Raw genomic sequence first — 19529 nt, 5'->3', positions numbered from 1 at the left:
ACGGACATTGCCATTCGAAAGTGCTGGAGACGCTGTAGTACATATGCCAGGCCTGTAGATGGTTCTGTTCTCACAGAATCAGCCCGTGCAAAGACTGTTTTAAATTGAGCGAAATGAGGAATGGCTAAAATGCATGATCTGTTTGGTATTTTGAAAAATAAAAAGTATAAATATACCTTATATAGGTATGGTCCTACACTATATTATTCAAATATAGCATGATAGGTCCACTTTAAATAATATATCAACATATACTGCACAGAATATAGCTCTGCTTTCTTGGGGTATACACATATATGAATTCTATAGCACAGTGGTTCCCAAACTCTTTCAACTCGGGGCACACTTAAGAATCTTAAAAATGTTCGCGGCTCACATTTTACCATAAACAATACGGAGCCTAAATAAAGTTCTGATTGGTCGATTCAGAACATGTGACACGTTGTTAACCCAGTAGAACAGACCGCTGTCAAGGACTGTAATGACCGTTGCTAAGGAAGATCGAGAAAAATAAAGGAAGTTCAAAGAAAAACAAATCTTAATAATTAAATGTTTCCACACAAATCATAATGTTTTGCAAATGCCTTCGCGGCCCACAGGTTGGGAACCGCTGCTATAGCAAACTACTCTGAATTGAGTCTTCCTCTGAAACTTACCCTCCACTTTCTTTGAATGTGTTCCTCCTCCAGACCAACACGGTGCTGCACATCGACATGGAGACGGGCGCCGTGCGGAGACTCCTCCTCTCTCAAGAGGACGAGAAGCCCCAAAGCAGAGCCTCCAACTGGTGGAGCAGCAAGGAGCCACAGGTCAGAGGTCACACTGTTACACAACTCTTAAATTAAATTCTTAAATTAAGAATGTCCAATTCACGTTGTTTGTTTCAATGAAGATGTGATAAACATTTCCAGAATCAGAAACAGGTTTAACGCCAAGTAGGTTTACACATAGAGGGGATTTGCTCTGGTGTGTACGGTGCATTCATAAACACAGTAAGAGGAATTAAGTGGTACAAAAGGAGCAAATATTGTACGATATAAAACTACAAAAATAATAGTAGATATATAAAAAATATACAAAAAGGTTAAGCACAAGGAAAATATAACAATTCACTCTTAATAATTAACTATGTGCAGTTTATATGAGACTTTAAAGAGGAAGAGCTGTGCCGTTTAAACGAGGTAATGGTTTGCAGACATGGTCACAACATACAGAGGAATATGCAATGTTCACAGTATGAAAATAAACAACATGTGCTTCCCAAAAAGTGTTTTAAAAGTGAATGTGTGTGTTGTTGTTTTTCAGCAAGGAGGACATAGAATGTGTCACGACTTCTCCCACAAAAACTGGCTCCTCTTCTATAAGGAGGACGGGTGAGTGACGGGATCTAAAGTAGAGAAACAGCCCAATCTCAGTCACGCGCTGGTATTCATCTCTGTGTGTGTGTGTGTGTGTGTGTGTGTGTGTGTGTGTGTGTGTGTGTGTGTGTGTGTGTGTGTGTGTGTGTGTGTGGTGTGTGTGTGTGTGTGTGTGTGTGTGTGTGTGTGTGTGTGTGTGTGTGTGTGTGTGTGTGTGTGTGTGTGTGTGTGTGTGTGTGTGTGTGTGTGTGTGTGTGTGTGTGTGTGTGTGTGTGTGTGTGTGTGTGTGTGTGTGTGTGTGTGTGTGTGTGGTGTGTGTGTGTGTGTGTGTGTGTGTGTGTGTGTGTGTGTGTGTGTGTGTGTGTGTGTGTGTGTGTGTGTGTGTGTGTGTGTGTGTGTGTGTGTGTGTGTAGGAACCAGCTGGATGTGCTGGATGTTCTGGAGGGCAGTGTGCACACCATCTCTCTCCCGGTGAACCTGAAGTCAGTCTTCCTGGTGGCCGAGGACCGCTGGCTGCTGCAGGAGAGCAACTCCAACAAGTGAGTCAGACACATCTCTCTGAGGGGCTTTATCAATACGGCAATTCAAAGTATAAACTGTGCTGGAAATCCCTCTCTTACAGTAATCACCTTCTGGTAAGAAAAGAACAAATATACAAGCTTAAACCAAAGTTGTGTTATTTAATAAAGAGTTATAGCATTTAACAGCATCCATCTTATTTCCAGCTGGGAGGACAGATAACCTGCACCAATGTGTGCTAAAGAAATCTGACCACATACAACAGAAAATACAAACACTTTATACTCTCAAAAGCAAGGAAAGGGGAAGGTCTCAGCCATACAGTATATATTACAGGAAGTGTTGGCCAGACGCTTGAAACTTGCATACATTACAAATCTAATATAAATCCTACCAAGGGGCGAAGAGACAGCCTTCTGTCTGTTCTAAGGAAGTGAGAATTAGAAGCTAGATGTGAATTCAAACCACGGGAAAATCCAACCAGAGAAGGAAGTTATACTTAAATGAGACTTAATGATACATTTACTACAACAAAAACATTGAAAGCATTAAGAACACATCATTCAAAGTCAGTAAAAAGCAGAAAAAATACACTTTAAACATGGTTGGATAGATTAAGACTGTAATAATAATAATACATTTGATTTCTAAGCGCCTTTTCAGGTGCTCAAATACAGTGGTGATAAAAAGGAAATACAATAAAATGTAAAAAGTTGAATTAAAATATTAAAACAGCAACACAACATAATTCACACAATAAAAGCCAGTCTGAAGAGGTGTGTTTTGGTAAGTGCTTTGAAGGTGGGGGGGTCAGTGCAGAATCTTTACTGTGTGTGTGTGTGTGTGTGTGTGTGTGTGTGTGTGTGTGTGTGTGTGTGTGTGTGTGTGTGTGTGTGTGTGTGTGTGTGTGTGTGTGTGTGTGTGTGTGTGTGTGTGTGTGTGTGTGTGTGGTGTGTGTGTGTGTCTGTGTGTGTATTGTGTGTGGTTGTGTGTGTGTGTGTCTGTGTGTGTGTGTGTGTGTGTGTGTGTGTGTGTGTGTGTGTGTGTGTGTGTAGTGTGTGTGTGTGTGTGTGTGTGTGTGTGTGTGTGTGTGTGTGGTGTGTGTGTGTGTGTGGTGTGTGTGTGTGTGTGTGTGTGTGTGTGTGTGTGTGTGTGTGTGTGTGTGTGTGTGTGTGTGTAGGAAGTTCCTGCTGACGAAGCTCATGCACATGGGGGCTGAGGACTCTGGAGTGTGTCAGCTTCACAGCCTCAGTGAGGACGGAGTGTGCCAGGGACATGGAGCCAGCTCAGGTGAATACAACCAGAAGGATGTCATCATAATAATAATATATTACATTTCTATAGCGCCTTTAAAAAGGACCCAAGGCCGCTTTACATGGTGTGAACAAACAAACAAACAAGAAGGGCAAATAATAAAGTAAAAATTAAATAAATAGTGGAAGCAGATGAAGACTTGAAGATGTCCCTACGATGGTGTCGGAGTCGGGAGGGCTGTTAATTTATTCCGGCAAATGACTCAGACCTACTAATTGACCTAACAGATGTTATTGAGTCCATGTAAGTTTACTGCTTGGCTCAGATCCACCAACATCAGCAAGATCTCACCTCTATTAACTCCTGAAGAACCAGGTTCAATTAACTGCTGTTTCAATTCAGACGACCCGCTAAATCTGTTTAAGCGATCCCGAAGGATTTTTGATATCAGTAATGAGATGTGGCCCTGCCTAAGTGTGAGTGGGGCAGTGTGCAATCTTACCTTTCAAGCAGGAGAGGAGAGCGCAGGTTTCTTTTCAGTTGTCCCAATCCAAAGGGTGGGATCAGTTTATTTGAAGAAAAATTGGTCCACGCTTGAACAGGGTTTTACCTTCTCTCGTTACAACATGACAATCATACAGAATATTTCATGCTGTCGTCAATTACTAATATGAAACCTCAATTCACAGTCTTACATTTATTACAGTAAATTGTAACTTCCACTGCCCAATTCAGTTGTGACATTTAAAATCGTCCGACAGAATTTAGAGGCATCTCCTCATAAAAGGCCGGTGATAATAAAAAGCACATTCAAACGTTCATTCAACAAATCAATTCTTATACACACCTATGTCCAGCATCAATCCAGAGGACCATCCTCATAGGTGGCTGGGTTATAATCGTTCAACACACAATTCATCAGCATTCAACAAATACATTTGCTCAGAATTCAACAAAGAAATTCGAGAGATATTTACCAAGTTTGAGAGAACCTTACCGAGGAAAAACCCAGCTCTCAGAGAGAGCTTTACCAGGAGAGCTACTAGGGGGAGAAAACCCCTCTCGAGTTTGCTCCCTCTCAGCCAGTGTTTCTATGCTCAAAACAGGACAGAAAAACCTAAAGACACTTTCTCCATACCCGTATTTGTGGAAACTGGGCATGGCCTCTGATGTGCAGGACGGGACATGTCCAGACCTATGCTATGCCTATGGCATATATGTTATCTGCTCTATGCCTCAGATCCTCCCTCTGCTCTGTGCAAACATTAAAAAGGCTCTTACGTTTATATCCAGCTCTAATTAAAGACATAATGTATTTTAATAACATCAAGCAGACGGACATAAGGAGAATACACTGGTGCCCCGGGCGGCCATACAGTATGTCCGCACTGACAATCTGTCAACTGCCCTGGAGTCAAAACCAAAACCATAAAGGGAGCCATGTCATCACTATCAAACTTTAATACTGCTCCATGTCACAGTTATTGAGAGCACAACGTGAAGTCATGAGTAACGGCCAACAATTTAAACCAGGAAGTTCACGAGTCACTGCAATAACACAGAAGACCTCACAGAGGAAGGTGAATGTAGTCGTTATCTAAGAAGAAATATGAGTTTCACCAGAGATATTACAGGCACACCATTTTTTTATTAAAGGTCATTATCATGCAAAATCCACTTCTTCATGTCTCTTCCACATCAACATGTGTCCCCTCTTCTTCATGTCTCTTCTACATCAACATGTGTCCCTCTTCTTCATGTCTCTTCTTCATGTGTCCCCTCTTCTTCATGTCTCTTCTTCATCAACATGTGTCCCCTCTTCTTCATGTCTCTTCTACATCAACATGTGTCCCCTCTTCTTCATGTCTCTTCTACATCAACATGTGTCCCCTCTTCTTCATGTCTCTTCTTCATGTGTCCCCTCTTCTTCATGTCTCTTCTACATCAACATGTGTCCCCTCTTCTTCATGTCTCTTCTACATCAACATGTGTCCCCTCTTCTTCGTCATGTCTCTTCTACATCAACATGTGTCCCCTCTTCTTCATGTCTCTTCTACATCAACATGTGTCCCCTCTTCTTCATGTCTCTTCTACATCAACATGTGTCCCCTCTTCTTCATGTCTCTTCTACATCAACATGTGTCCGCTCTTCCTCATGTCTCTTCTACATCAACATGTGTCCCCTCTTCTTCGTGTCTCTTCGACATCAACATGTGTCCCCTCTTCTTCATGTCTCTTCTACATCAACATGTGTCCCCTCTTCTTCATGGTCTCTTCTCACATCAACATGTGTCCCCTCTTCTTCTTGTCTCTTCTACATCAACTGTGTCCCCTCTTCTTCATGTCTCTTCTACGATCAACATGTGTCCCTCTTCTTCATGTCTCTTCTACATCAACATGTGTCCCCCTCTTCTTCTGTCTCTTCGACATCAACATGTGTCCCCTCTTCTTCTGTCTCTTCTACATCAACATGTGTCCCTCTTCTTCTTAGTCTCTTCTACATCAACATGTGTCCCCCTCTTCTCAGTGTCTCTTCTCATCAACATGTGTCCCTCTTCTTCTGTCCTTCTACATCCACATGTGTCCCCTCTTCTTCATGTCTTTCTACATCAACATGTGTCCCCTTCTTCTTCATGTCTCTTCTACATCAACATGTGTCCCCTCTTCTTCATGTCTCTTCTACATCAACATGTGTCCCCTCTTCTTCATGTCTCTTCTACATCAACATGTGTCCCCTCTTCTTCATGTCTCTTTCTACATCAACATGTGTCCCCTCTTCTTCATGTCCTCTTCTACATCACATGTGTCCCTCTTCTTCATTCTCGTCTACATCACATGTGTCCCCTCTCTTCTTGTCTCTTCTACATCACATGTGTCCCCTCTTCTTCATGTCTCTTCTACATCAACATGTGTCCCCTCTTCTCTTCATGTCTCTTCTACAATCAACATGTGTCCCCTCTTCCTTCATGTCTCTTATACATCAAACATGTGTCCCCTCTTCTTCATGTCTCTTCTACATCAACATGTTCCCCTCTTCTTCATGTCTCTTCTACATCAACATGTGTCCCCTCTTCTTCATGTCTCTTCTACATCAACCATGTGTCCGCTCTTCCTCATGTCCTTTCTACATCAACATGTTCCCCTCTTCTTCGTGTCTCTTCGACATCAACATGTGTCCCCTCTTCTTCATGTCTCGTCTACATCAACATGTGTCCCCTCTTCTTTCATGTCCTCTTCATCAATCAACATGTGTCCCTCTTCTTCATGTCTCTTCTACATCAACATGTGTCCCCTCTTCTCATGTCTCTTCTACATCAACATGTGTCCCCTCTTCTTCATGTCTCTTCTACATCAACATGTGTCCCCTCTTCTCCTGTCTCTTCTACATCAACATGTGTCCCTCTTCTTCATGTCTCTTCTCTCTTCATCAACATGTGTCCCCTCTTCTTCATGTCTCTTCTACATCAACATGTGTCCCCTCTTCTTCATGTCTCTTCTACATCAACATGTGTCCCCTCTTCTTCATGTCTCTTCTACATCAACATGTGTCCACTCTTCTTCATGTCTCTTCTACATCAACATGTGTCCCCTCTTCTTCATGTCTCTTCTACATCAACATGTGTCCCCTCTTCTTCATGTCTCTTCTACATCAACATGTGTCCCCTCTTCTTCATGTCTCTTCTACATCAACATGTGTCCCCTCTTCTTCATGTCTCTTCTACATCAACATGTGTCCCCTCTTCTTCATGTCTCTTCTACATCAACATGTGTCCCCTCTTCTTCATGTCTCTTCTACATCAACATGTGTCCCCTCTTCTTCATGTCTCTTCTACATCAGCATGTGTCCCCTCTTCTTCATGTCTCTTCTACATCAACATGTGTCCCCTCTTCTTCATGTCTCTTCTACATCAACATGTGTCCCCTCTTCTTCATGTCTCTTCTACATCAACATGTGTCCCCTCTTCTTCATGTCTCTTCTACATCAACATGTGTCCCCTCTTCTTCATGTCTCTTCTACATCAACATGTGTCCCCTCTTCTTCATGTCTCTTCTACATCAACATGTGTCCCCTCTTCTTCATGTCTCTTCTACATCAACATGTGTCCCCTCTTCTTCATGTCTCTTCTACATCAACATGTGTCCCCTCTTCTTCATGTCTCTTCTACATCAACATGTGTCCCCTCTTCTTCATGTCTCTTCTACATCAACATGTGTCCCCTCTTCTTCATGTCTCTTCTACATCAACATGTGTCCCCTCTTCTTCATGTCTCTTCTACATCAACATGTGTCCCCTCTTCTTCATGTCTCTTCTACATCAACATGTGTCCCCTCTTCTTCATGTCTCTTCTACATCAACATGTGTCCCCTCTTCTTCATGTCTCTTCTACATCAACATGTGTCCCCTCTTCTTCATGTCTCTTCTACATCAACATGTGTCCCCTCTTCTTCATGTCTCTTCTACATCAACATGTGTCCCCTCTTCTTCATGTCTCTTCTACATCAACATGTGTCCCCTCTTCTTCATGTCTCTTCTACATCAACATGTGTCCCCTCTTCTTCATGTCTCTTCTACATCAACATGTGTCCCCTCTTCTTCATGTCTCTTCTACATCAACATGTGTCCCCTCTTCTTCATGTCTCTTCTACATCAACATGTGTCCCCTCTTCTTCATGTCTCTTCTACATCAACATGTGTCCCCTCTTCTTCATGTCTCTTCTACATCAACATGTGTCCCCTCTTCTTCATGTCTCTTCTACATCAACATGTGTCCCCTCTTCTTCATGTCTCTTCTACATCAACATGTGTCCCCTCTTCTTCATGTCTCTTCTACATCAACATGTGTCCCCTCTTCTTCATGTCTCTTCTACATCAACATGTGTCCCCTCTTCTTCATGTCTCTTCTACATCAACATGTGTCCCCTCTTCTTCATGTCTCTTCTACATCAACATGTGTCCCCTCTTCTTCATGTCTCTTCTACATCAACATGTGTCCCCTCTTCTTCATGTCTCTTCTACATCAACATGTGTCCCCTCTTCTTCATGTCTCTTCTACATCAACATGTGTCCCCTTCTTCTTCATGTCTCTTCTACATCAACATGTGTCCCCTCTTCTTCATGTCTCTTCTACATCAACATGTGTCCCCTCTGTGGAAAGTTTTAGGAACAAAGATTCTCTCTCTTTTTGATCTATTTCTATAAAAACCTGTCTGAAAATGAGCTGATCAGATTTTGGCCACTTTATGATGTCATAACGATGTTTTGTCTTGAGTAACCATTAGCCAATCAGCAACCAAGGTAACCCCCCCCCCCCCCCCCCCCCCCCCCCCTCCTTATCACCTGAATCTCCTCCTAGAGCACCATTAGCCGCGTTCACACCAAGTACTTTGCCATACTTAGTTCCCAGCACTTAGTTCCCCTATGGAACTAAAGAGCATAAGTTCCTGAGGGAAGATTACGCAAATGAGCCGCTGACGTCACTTCTTCTTCTGCTTTGGGTTTACTGGCAGGCCGCAAACCACTTCACGGCGTATACTGCCGCCCAAAGTCCCCGGCCGGAAGTCCCCGGAGTTGGGGACTGGCTTCATTAGAAGCTGCTGGGACTCCCAGCAGCTTCTACTGAAGCCTTCCGAGTAAATCGCCAGAACGCCGACACCTCCTCATCTCCACCGCTCCCATGTCTTCTTTTGTGTTGCCATAAGTTAGTCTCTCTGCGTTTGTGCGCGGGGCGAATGCTAATGCTAATAATGCTAATGCGAGGATAATAAAAAGGCGGCTCTACAAAACATTTCAGAGTTTTACGGAGCGTGGTTTGCAATTCGTCCCAGCCAATCAGAACTGGGGCACTTTTTCCCCCCAGGATAGTACCACCTCTCTAGCAGGCACTAAAAATGGGGGTAAAATTTCTCTGCACTAAGTACTCTTTTTGGTGTGAACGCGACATAAGGTGTACTAACGGAACTAAACGGGAAAAGTACGGGGAAAAGTACTCCGGTGTGAACGCGGCTAATGTGTTCTTTTTAACCAAATGTCTCTCAGTGGGGCGTGGGGAGGGGCTCCTTATTTTCATCTAAAGTAACAGACAAAGAATCAGCATTTTGGAAACAGGGCTGAAACAGAGGGGATTATGGGTAATGCTGCAATGATCTGTTTGGTGTTTCAGCCAATCAGAGACAGGCTCTGTATATATCTGAGACCTGTGATATATTGATGAGAAACAGTATAATAGGGGACCTTTCAGTAATAATGATTGTTTTCTCTGTTCCATCATGCTCTGTCTGTCCTCTTCCCTCCCTCTCAGCGGAGGAGTCTGTTCCCCAGATGGTGTCCAGTGAGCAGCTTCCCAACGAGAACCTGAGCGCCGCTCTGGACCAGAAGATCGTTTCTCCAAACAGAATCCTGTCCGACAGCGGCTCCTTCGCTCGGATCGTCGTGGGCTTCCCAGACCTCGTGGTGAGGATTATAGGAGGACATGAGGGGGGAATTGTGGGGTCTAATCTAGTATTGGTGCTCGAGATGCACTCATGAATATTCACACACTCACAGCTAAGCTACTGTAAGTGTGTGTTTGATTTTTTATTTTATTTCTTTTCTCATCCAGTCCCCTAATGAGGTGTACAGCTTTAAGAGGCCTGTTGACCTATCAGAGGTCAGGATTGCTGAGGGCGGGGCTAACACCTTACTTCGAGGCGGACTCAGGTCCAGCACGCCCAAACGGGACAACTGTGTCAGTCTGCTCTCAGCCAATCAGGTGGTCCGAGCCCTCCCCCCCAACAAGGTGCCCCTGAAGGAGGTCTACCCCAAAGGTCAGAGGTCATCATCAGATCATACAAAATGAGCTCAGAAAAATGTGTTTAGGAGATGTTGTGTCTGCCCTATTTGCACTGCGCAAGCGCGAGTTGGTCTGCTATATTGGACAGCTACGTACGGCAACCCAAACAGGACATTTGACGTCCGTACGGATCTAATAACAGAGTTCTGTTCTTGAATCAACTTTTTTTATGAAAGTACATTTCTAATGTTAAATAAATGAAAACAATTCAGTTAAGAATTAGATATTAATTATGAATGCCATACATGATTGCATATATTTACAGTTTCTTGTTTTTCCATGTCTCATTTATTATTCTAAGAATGTACTTAACCTACTAAAAGGATTTCCTCTCAAATAATCGGGAAACAATAACTCATCTCTCTCGTTCAGATTAATGTGGTCGTTTTTTTTTTTCTTCTTTACGAAACGCAGCTTTGTCAAATGTCCCACTTGGATTGCCGTACGTAGCGGTCCAATACGGCAGATCAACTCACGCATTGCAAATCGGGCAGACATGCAAATCGTGCAGTCACAGATGTATTCAAACTGATTTCGTCCCTCAGATGTCACTCCCCCGATGACAGCGGCGTACCTGGAGGTGACTGATCTGAACTCCAAAACAGTGAAATATATTCCCGTCCCGAGGTAAACACACCCATCCTGTGGCCCACTGTGTCTTACTCTGACTTTTTATAATACTTTATAATAATAAGAACATCATTTTGAACCCTCTAGCCCCAGCTAGTGGGCAGAGAAAGCATTGCATAGAGATATATTGTCTCATGATGCTTTTAAAGTTTCAAATTAGGGCTGTGCGATTATGGCAAAAATCATAATCACGATTATTTGGTCAATAATTGATATCACGATTATTTTGACGATTATTCATTGACCATTTATTGAACTTTAAAACAAATAATATTTTACCAATAAACAAGATCAATAAATATGTTGGAGCGCACTTCCAAAACCATACTAAACATATATTAATATGATAAATAAAAATAAATTAGACCAAAATAAATGAAATCAAACATGTTGCAGTGCACTGTCACAACCTACTGAACACTCCTTAACATATAGCCAACATTAAGGTAAAACATATTCAACATATTCCACTCAGTTACACGTTGAAGGCTGGCCAACCGTCATGGTCCAGAAGTAACAGGAAATAAATGTTGAACTACAATTTAAGACCAAATAAAAATGTTTAGGCCACCATGGCAAATGCTGGTAGGGCTGCTCATGTCATCTCTTAAAGATGTTTTGCAAGAAATACCAGCCTGTTTACATGGTCTGGTTTCAGAGATGAGCGCAGGCAGGTGACAATATTGCCACCTGTACTGAAGACCCTCTCTGAAGAGGAACTTGTGGCAGTGCTGCCACATATGACACAGGAAAAAAAGAAAAGACTCTGAAGAACCCTTTCTTTGCCATTATATAAAAATAGTGTTGCTACAAAAGTATAAATGAGGCTTACTAATAAGACAACTCAGATCTGAAGCTACACAGTAATCTGCTGCAACAACAGTGCAATAAAAAAGACAACATTAATAGAATCAAACCCTTTTTTTGTTGCATTTTATTAGAGTATAAAAAGAAATGCCTTTAAAATAGGATGCTAGCAACACTAGCTTCTGAACTGATAGACTATAATCAATTTAAACAGAACAGATCTTAATGTTTGCATTCTTATACCATTTTGTACAATAATCATCATGAATAAATTCAAACAAACTAAAACTTACAGCAGATTAATAACAGTATCTAAATTGAGTTTTTATTAGATCAAAAACCTGTTGAAATGCTTCTGTTATTTTTACTGTCCCACAAAAGCGCGTCGGCAGCCTCCAGGAAAGCTTCTTTCACAACTTCGCCGTCTTTGAAAGACTTCATGTGTTTCGCAAGAACGTGACTGACATGATAAGATGCTCTGGTAGCAGCCTTGCTCTTGTTGTTGGGCCTGGTGGAAATGGACTGCTGTGCATTTAGCTGTGCTCTCAGGCCCCTCCCCTTTTGGAGCGTAGGGCAGAATCAGGAGGGAATTCCGTCTCGTAGCGTTTGTGCACTGTTTTGAAATGCCGCTCCTAAATTACCCTTCTTCGATAAAGCAACGCTCGCATTGCAGATGAGACAGATGGACTTTGAATTGGAATAGATACAAAAATAATGATCCTCCCACTCGGAGTGAAAGTTATATATTTTGGGCTTTTTTGCTTCTGCCATAATTGCGGTCTTGTGTGTGTGCGGACTGTCACTCCTGTTGACCATCCATGCTGTTGACACGGACAACGTCAGCGAACTAGTGCACTGCTCACCAGCCACGCCCGGACACATGGGGTGAGGCCGGCCAATCACAAAGCTTTGATGCGTTCAAGTGCATTATTCTGGCACGGGAACATTATGTTACAGGACATTAACGATAAAACAGAATATTGTTGTTCTATTTTTAGACACATCTCGCGATCGACTGGGAATCTCCCCGCGACCCTTCTTTTTAACGAGTTGCTGCTCTTGTTCTGACATCTTCGCTTGCGCTGAACACTCACAACACATGTCACTCCCACGTGGCCGAGTGGGCTTTTAGGGAGGGGCGAAAGCGCACCCAGCAAAATAATCGTATTTTGTCAATTATGCTGTTTTCATAATCGTCACAAACCATAATCGTAATCGCGATTAAAATACGATTAATTGCACAGCCCTATTTCAAATGACTATTTTAAACATATTTTTGTGTAATATTTGTCATTACAAAAAAGTGCAATACAGCTTTTGCTCATATCAGAAATCCAATAACGCAAAAATATATGCAAATATTATATCAATGAATATTTAGACTGATATTAAAATTCTTAATTTGCAAGAGAAAAATCTCAAAATTAAAAGGAAATAAAATACAATATTTTTTCTGAGATAATAGCATCAAGTATTTGCAAAGATGTATCAAAAGGTCTCTGAGATTAAACTCCCAAAAACAGTCAAATCGTCCAAAAACATTTATTTTTTGGGATGTTCTGTGTAAGTCACTTAATTAGTTCTTTGCCTTATTTTTTTATATTGGATAACTGACTTTTATCATTTAAATCAGAATATTCACCGCAATTCATAACATTTTTGACCAATTTACGTCAATTTTGGGGGAAAACATAACTTCTTTCTCTGATCATTTTAAACCAAGAAAAGACCAGGCAGAACATAATTGTTCTGGATGTTCTGTGTACTGTAAGTCACATGTTTGCCTTATTTACTATTGGATATCAGATTTTTACCTTTTCATCTTAATCAAAATATTCACTGCGATTTTGACCAATTTATATCAATTTGGGGGAAAAAATACTTTTTTCTTTCATTTTAAAATGTTAAACCAATAAAAGCCCGGGCAGAACATATATTTTTTGTATACATATATTGTATAAAAGCAATAAAAGTTCACATTAGAGACAATTCTAATCTAGGGACAGTCTTGATGCCCTTTTTATTACTTGTTTTACTGTGTTTTAATTCCCCTACCTCTTTGTGTAATATTGTTTTACATAAATTGTAAATTTACAAGACAAAAATCTCAAATTAAAAGGATACATAGTAGCGTCAAATCACATTATGTATCTTGTCAAGAGACAACGTGTTTTGGGATGTTCTGTGCAAGTCACTTGTTAAGATTTTAGCCTTATTTCATGTTACATATCATATTTTTACCGGCTCATCTAAATGAAAATATTCACCGCAATTCATAACATTTCTGACCAATTTACGTCAATTTGGGGGAAACAACACAACATTTTCCCTGCTGTGGGACCTAAAGGTTTTCTGATTCTGATTCTAATCATTTTAAGAGCAGGAAAAGCCCAGAGAGAACATCTTTAAAAAATAATCAAAGTTCACATTAGAGAAAAGATTAAATGTCACAATTAGGGACAGTCTTGAGGTTTGAGTTATAATCTGAGATGAATGGGTAACCTTAGGGACGGAGATATATATATCAATAAAAGCCGGGTAATAACGTAAATAAAGGGTGATATTTATACACATTGGAGGTGAATTGCAGGCATATTGTCATTCAAGAGACAATACCATGGAGTTCGTTTGGAAAACATGTTTTTCTTTTAGCCTGTTTACCTCGTTAACGTAAATAATACTCATTACATTGAAAAATGCATTATTTGTGATTAAAATAATGGTTGTTGGTAATGTATTAGCGACCCACACAGATGTATGATTTCACTGCTTTCATAGGCGCTCAGACCCTCCTTTTATGGAAGCTCCCACATAACTCCAACCCTGGTCTTGATGCCCTTTTTGTGACAGTGTGTTGACTCCCCTTCCTCTTTGTGCTCCTCAGGTCAGTGACGGTGTCTCCGTACACCGGCTGGCTGTCCAAGGTGTCGGAGTCGGACGTGCTGCTCTCTGATCTGGGGTCAGGGGGCGTGGTCACGGTGGATATGGGGGGGTACGTCAGACTCTGGGAGACGGGACTGGACAACCTGCAGCGCTCTCTAATGGAGTGGAGGAACATGATCGGGACGGAGGACGGCAGACCTCTACAGGTAAGAATATTACTTTGTTTGGGAATCGTTACCCTTGTGCTAAAGTTAACTGAAAAGAAAGTGCTCTTTAGAAGATAATTACATGATGTACACAGACTGGTATTTGAAGAGTATTTGGTAGTTATGATCAGGACGAAAATTGGTATAAAGATTTAACTCAGTTTAAGTGGATAATAATAATAATAATAATATCTAATATTAGGTTAGCTTTATTTATTTTTCTCAGAATTTTTTGATTTTCTGAAAAAAAGATGGATTTATTTTGAATGTTCACATTTTCCCCCAAAAATGTCTGAATATTTGTTTTCTCAGAATTTTAAGATTTTCAGAAAAAAGTCAAAATTGGGACTTTTCCTCAAAATTATGAAAAAAGTCAAAATTCTAATATTTTCAAAATTCCGACTTTTTTCTCAGAACTAAACAAAAATGCACCTTTGGTCAAAGAGTCACAATTTTGACTTTTTTCAAGCTTCTGAAAAAAAATGTCAGAAGTCAAGATTTTGACTTGTCAGACCAAAATCATTTTTTCTGACCAAAATAATTGAAATATAAGAATGATTGGGACGGAGGACGGCAGACCTTTACAGGTAGGAATATTACTTTGTTTGGGAATCGTTACCCTCGTGCTGAAAAAAATTGCACTGATGTCTTGAGAGGATACAAATATATAAAAACTAACCTAATACTTTACGGAAAAATACTTTTTCTCTCAAATACTCAAAATGTAGCCTTTTTTCAAACTTCTGAAAGAAAAGAGTCAGAAGTCAAGATTTTGACATCCTAAAAATGTTTTAAGAAAGCGTGAAAGCATAAATGTCCCTAGTGATGCCCACGGGTTAAATGGTTGATCTAGAAGTTGTTGAATCACTGAGTTGAGAGATTTGGATGATAATTAGAAATGCTTGCAGCCTGCAGTTTCTCTCACCACCACCAAGGGGTGCATTCTCTCCTCACAGTACATCACCACTGATGTATTACATTTTCAAATAGTGGCGAAGTCCCTCCCCTTCCGGTGGACCTCCATGGGACCTTATTTCGGAAAAAATTATGTATTGAAGTCAATGCAGAGAGAAAGATTATCTTTCGATCCCGTCTGAATTGTGCCACGAATTACACATATGATGTTTGTCGATTTAAAAGATAATTTTGCAAGTCAAAAAAATACAAATGTGTCGTAAAACTGTGAAGTAACACATTTGTTTGTGTGAAACGCTGAATGAACTACATCTCCGGTCTCGCAGAACAACACACGTCACCAAGATGGCCGTCACTACTGTCTTGTCAACAAAAGGATTGACTACCCTCACTATCACCACAATGAAACACGTCCAGAAGAATGTCATGCAAAGCTGCCTGCCTTCCTCTGATTCTCTCTGAACTGCCTGGTCTTTTTAATGTTTAATGTCAACCATTTGTGCAGATAGCGTGAAGTAGAAAAGATCGCAAATGCTAATGTAGCGTTAGCATTTCTCCCCCGGGCTTAAATGGTGTATTATAGAATGATCACACCGGTGACAGTTGGCTACTCTTCAAAGGGTTCACGAAATATGACTACTACTCTTGCTGTTTAACATTTGGGTTACTTAATGTTACTTCATATTAAGACTAATACAAATGACAAGGCTGTAATGCTAACTAACGTGCTAGCTACTAGCTAGGTAGCTAACTTGATCCAGCCACTCCTGGTCCTTTCATCAGACGGGAAGCGAAAGAACGAGCAAGACCCATTGCTGGTATGATAACAACCTGGTACTAAGCACACAGGCATCTTGTTAAAGTTATCTTATTTTAGCCAGCGCCATATACACTGAACAAAAATATAAATGCAACACTTTTGTTTTTGCTCCCATTTTTCATGAGATGAACTCAAAGATCTAAAACATTTTCTATAAACACAAAATAAACATTTCTCTCAAATATTAAAAATCTGTGATAGTGAGCACTTCTCCTTTGCCGAGATAATCCATCCCACCTCACAGGTGTGGCATATCAAGATGCTGATTAGACAGCATGATTATTGCACAGGTGTGCCTTAGGCTGGCCACAATAAAAGGCCACTCTGAAATGTTCAGTTTTATCACACAGCACAATGCCACAAATGTCGCAAGTTTTGAGGGAGCGTGCAATTGGCATGCTGACAGCAGGAATGTCCACCAGAGCTGTTGCCCGTGAATTGAATGTTCATTTCTCTACCATAAGCCGTCTCCAAAGGCGTTTCAGAGAATTTGGCAGTACATCCAACCGGCCTCACAACCGCAGACCACGTGTAACCACACCAGCCCAGGACCTCCACATCCAGCATGTTCACCTCCAAGATCGTCTGAGACCAGCCACTCGGACAGCTGCTGCAACAATCGGTTTGCATAACCAAAGAATTTCTGCACAAACTGTCAGAAACCGTCTCAGGGAAGTTCATCTGCATGCTCATCGTCTTCATCGGGGTCTCGACCTGACTCCGGTTCGTCGCCGTACGGTGGACCCGTTCAAATCCAGTTTTGGACAGTCTGCCGTGGTTCCATCCCATTTCAAGTGCTGTTCGAGGCTCGGCGTAACCCTCGGAGCACACTCTCCAATCATAGAGCTTGAGGACTATCACGGGGTTTGTCAAACAGAGCACATGGTGTAGTCCAAACGATAGCAGGGGATTCTGGGTAGTGTAGTGTCTTCTGCTATCCTTTACTCCGAAAAAACATTTGTTTCTCCGAATCGAAGGGGAAAAATACAAAAGCATTGCACACAATTTAAACCAATCAATGTTGTGTAATTAACAAGGATAATCTGGTGTTTTTTAGTCGATGAGTAGTGCAGATATCACTGTAAAATCAATCGACAGTAAGGGGAATACTTACTTCCGGGTGTACAATTCTCCGTTATCCAATGAGAATGGACGCTCACATTGCCTTTAAGGGCAGCCGACGCAAACGAATGCCGTGCTTCCATGAACATCATTACCAGTAGAAATACATTGCTTTTAAAATCGTGCTATGCAACACGAAAAAAAGGGGAAAATCATGTTGGTGAACACGAATCAATAGATTAAAAATCGTGTTGGTGAACACGAAATGCCGTGAGACTGGGTTGCATATTAATAACATAAAGGGGTCTAGTAGAGGGGACCACAGAGGGGAAATGTTAAATTGATACAGCAAAGAGCCAAAGATAGCTTTATATTATTGTAATGCACTTTATATAGGGGTTAGTGGCTCCTCCATCACTTGTCTGCAGTTGGTGTAAAATGTAACAGCACAGCTTTTAAATGGCACACGTAAACACAAGAACATTTCCCCCATTTTATCTTTACTCCACTGGTTTCCATACATTCAAGGATTTATTTTTAAATTATTTTATTCACACTTATATCCCTCAATGGAATTGTGCTATGCTACACCCCTGAACGCCCATCCGCCAATAAGATCAACCCAGTCAAAGCTCAGAGATTCTCAAGAAATAGTCAAGGTTTTGACCGGTTTGAAGTTTTGAAAATTCTGACTTTTTCATGAACACTTTTTTCTCAAAACCCAAAAACTTTTGGTCAGAAAATTAAAAATTCTGACTTTTTTTTTTAATTGACTTCCACAACTGAAAATAAAAAAAAATATTTATAAGAATTCTAAGTCAAATGTCTGACTTATTTCAAATTTTGTGAAAAAGTCAGTCTTTTTCAAACTTTTAATAAATAAATCAAATTAATTAATTAAAATAAATAAATACAATTGAATACAATTAAATTAAATAATAATAATAAAACTACCGTTTGAAAACTGACCGCCTCTCTTGTTCCTCTCCTCTCAGATCACCATCCAGAGGGATAGCGGTCTGGATGTCAGTGCCCCGAAACACGGAAAGATCGACGCAAACAACGATCCTCACGTCGGAGGGAACCAGTGGGCGGGAGGCACAGGTACAGAGACTCTGACTGACTCTCAGAGGTGGGAAGTAGTGGAGTACAAATACCTCGTTACTGTACTTAAGTACTCCACTACTTATTTTTCAGAGGACCTTTTACTTTGACTTCTTACATTTTGAACACAAATACCTGTACTTTCTACTTCTTACATGTTGAACTCAAATACCTGTACTTTCTACTTCTTACATGTTGAACACAAATACCTGTACTTTCTACTTCTTACATGTTGAACTCAAATACCTGTACTTTCTACTTCTCACATGTTGAACACAAATACCTGTACTTTCTACTTCTTACATGTTGAACTCAAATACCTGTACTTTCTACTTCTTACATGTTGAACTCAAATACCTGTACTTTCTACTTCTTACATGTTGAACTCAAATACCTGTACTTTCTACTTCTTACATGTTGAACTCAAATACCTGTACTTTCTACTTCTTACATGTTGAACACAAATACCTGTACTTTCTACTTCTTACATGTTGAACTCAAATACCTGTACTTTCTACTTCTTACATGTTGAACACAAATACCTGTACTTTCTACTTCTTACATGTTGAACTCAAATACCTGTACTTTCTACTTCTCACATGTTGAACACAAATACCTGTACTTTCTACTTCTTACATGTTGAACTCAAATACCTGTACTTTCTACTTCTTACATGTTGAACTCAAATACCTGTACTTTCTACTTCTTACATGTTGAACTTAAATACCTGTACTTTCTACTTCTTACATGTTGAACTCAAATACCTGTACTTTCTACTTCTCACATGTTGAACTCAAATACCTGTACTTTCTACTTCTTACATGTTGAACTCAAATACCTGTACTTTCTACTTCTTACATGTTGAACACAAATACCTGTACTTTCTACTTCTCTCATTTTCCAAACAGCTGGTTCCTTTAGTCTGAATGTGTGTTTGATGCATGATCATTATTCTTTAGAGTCATTGCGTGCCTATTGATTTGAACACGATACGTGTATCCATCATTTCCTGGTCTTCTCTAAAGAAGAGGGACCAATGGAAACGTTGTCATGTTGCCGTTGTTCAGCATGGAAACATTCATTAGCTAACAATGACATTATTGTTCTATTAATATAAAGGGAGGGCAGGTACTCTTTAAAA

General features: G+C 40.6%; 1 protein-coding gene across 1 annotated transcript in view; it reads left to right on the top strand.

Moving 5' to 3' along the window:
- The window catches only part of vwa8 (von Willebrand factor A domain containing 8), a 44453-nt gene that overhangs the window by 14315 nt on the left and 10609 nt on the right, over positions 1 to 19529 (top strand). Inside the window, exons 6-14 of the mRNA XM_034227601.1 lie at positions 690 to 809; positions 1306 to 1373; positions 1772 to 1897; positions 3058 to 3167; positions 9431 to 9582; positions 9731 to 9935; positions 10507 to 10588; positions 14283 to 14487; positions 18280 to 18388. Of these exons, the coding sequence (XP_034083492.1) occupies positions 690 to 809; positions 1306 to 1373; positions 1772 to 1897; positions 3058 to 3167; positions 9431 to 9582; positions 9731 to 9935; positions 10507 to 10588; positions 14283 to 14487; positions 18280 to 18388 (1177 nt within the window). The remainder of the gene's footprint in view (positions 1 to 689; positions 810 to 1305; positions 1374 to 1771; positions 1898 to 3057; positions 3168 to 9430; positions 9583 to 9730; positions 9936 to 10506; positions 10589 to 14282; positions 14488 to 18279; positions 18389 to 19529) is intronic.

The sequence above is a fragment of the Gymnodraco acuticeps genome, unplaced genomic scaffold (assembly GCF_902827175.1).
Source record: "Gymnodraco acuticeps unplaced genomic scaffold, fGymAcu1.1, whole genome shotgun sequence".
NCBI classification, from domain to species: Eukaryota; Metazoa; Chordata; class Actinopteri; order Perciformes; family Bathydraconidae; genus Gymnodraco; species Gymnodraco acuticeps.
This window is presented reverse-complemented; position numbering and strand designations above follow the sequence as displayed.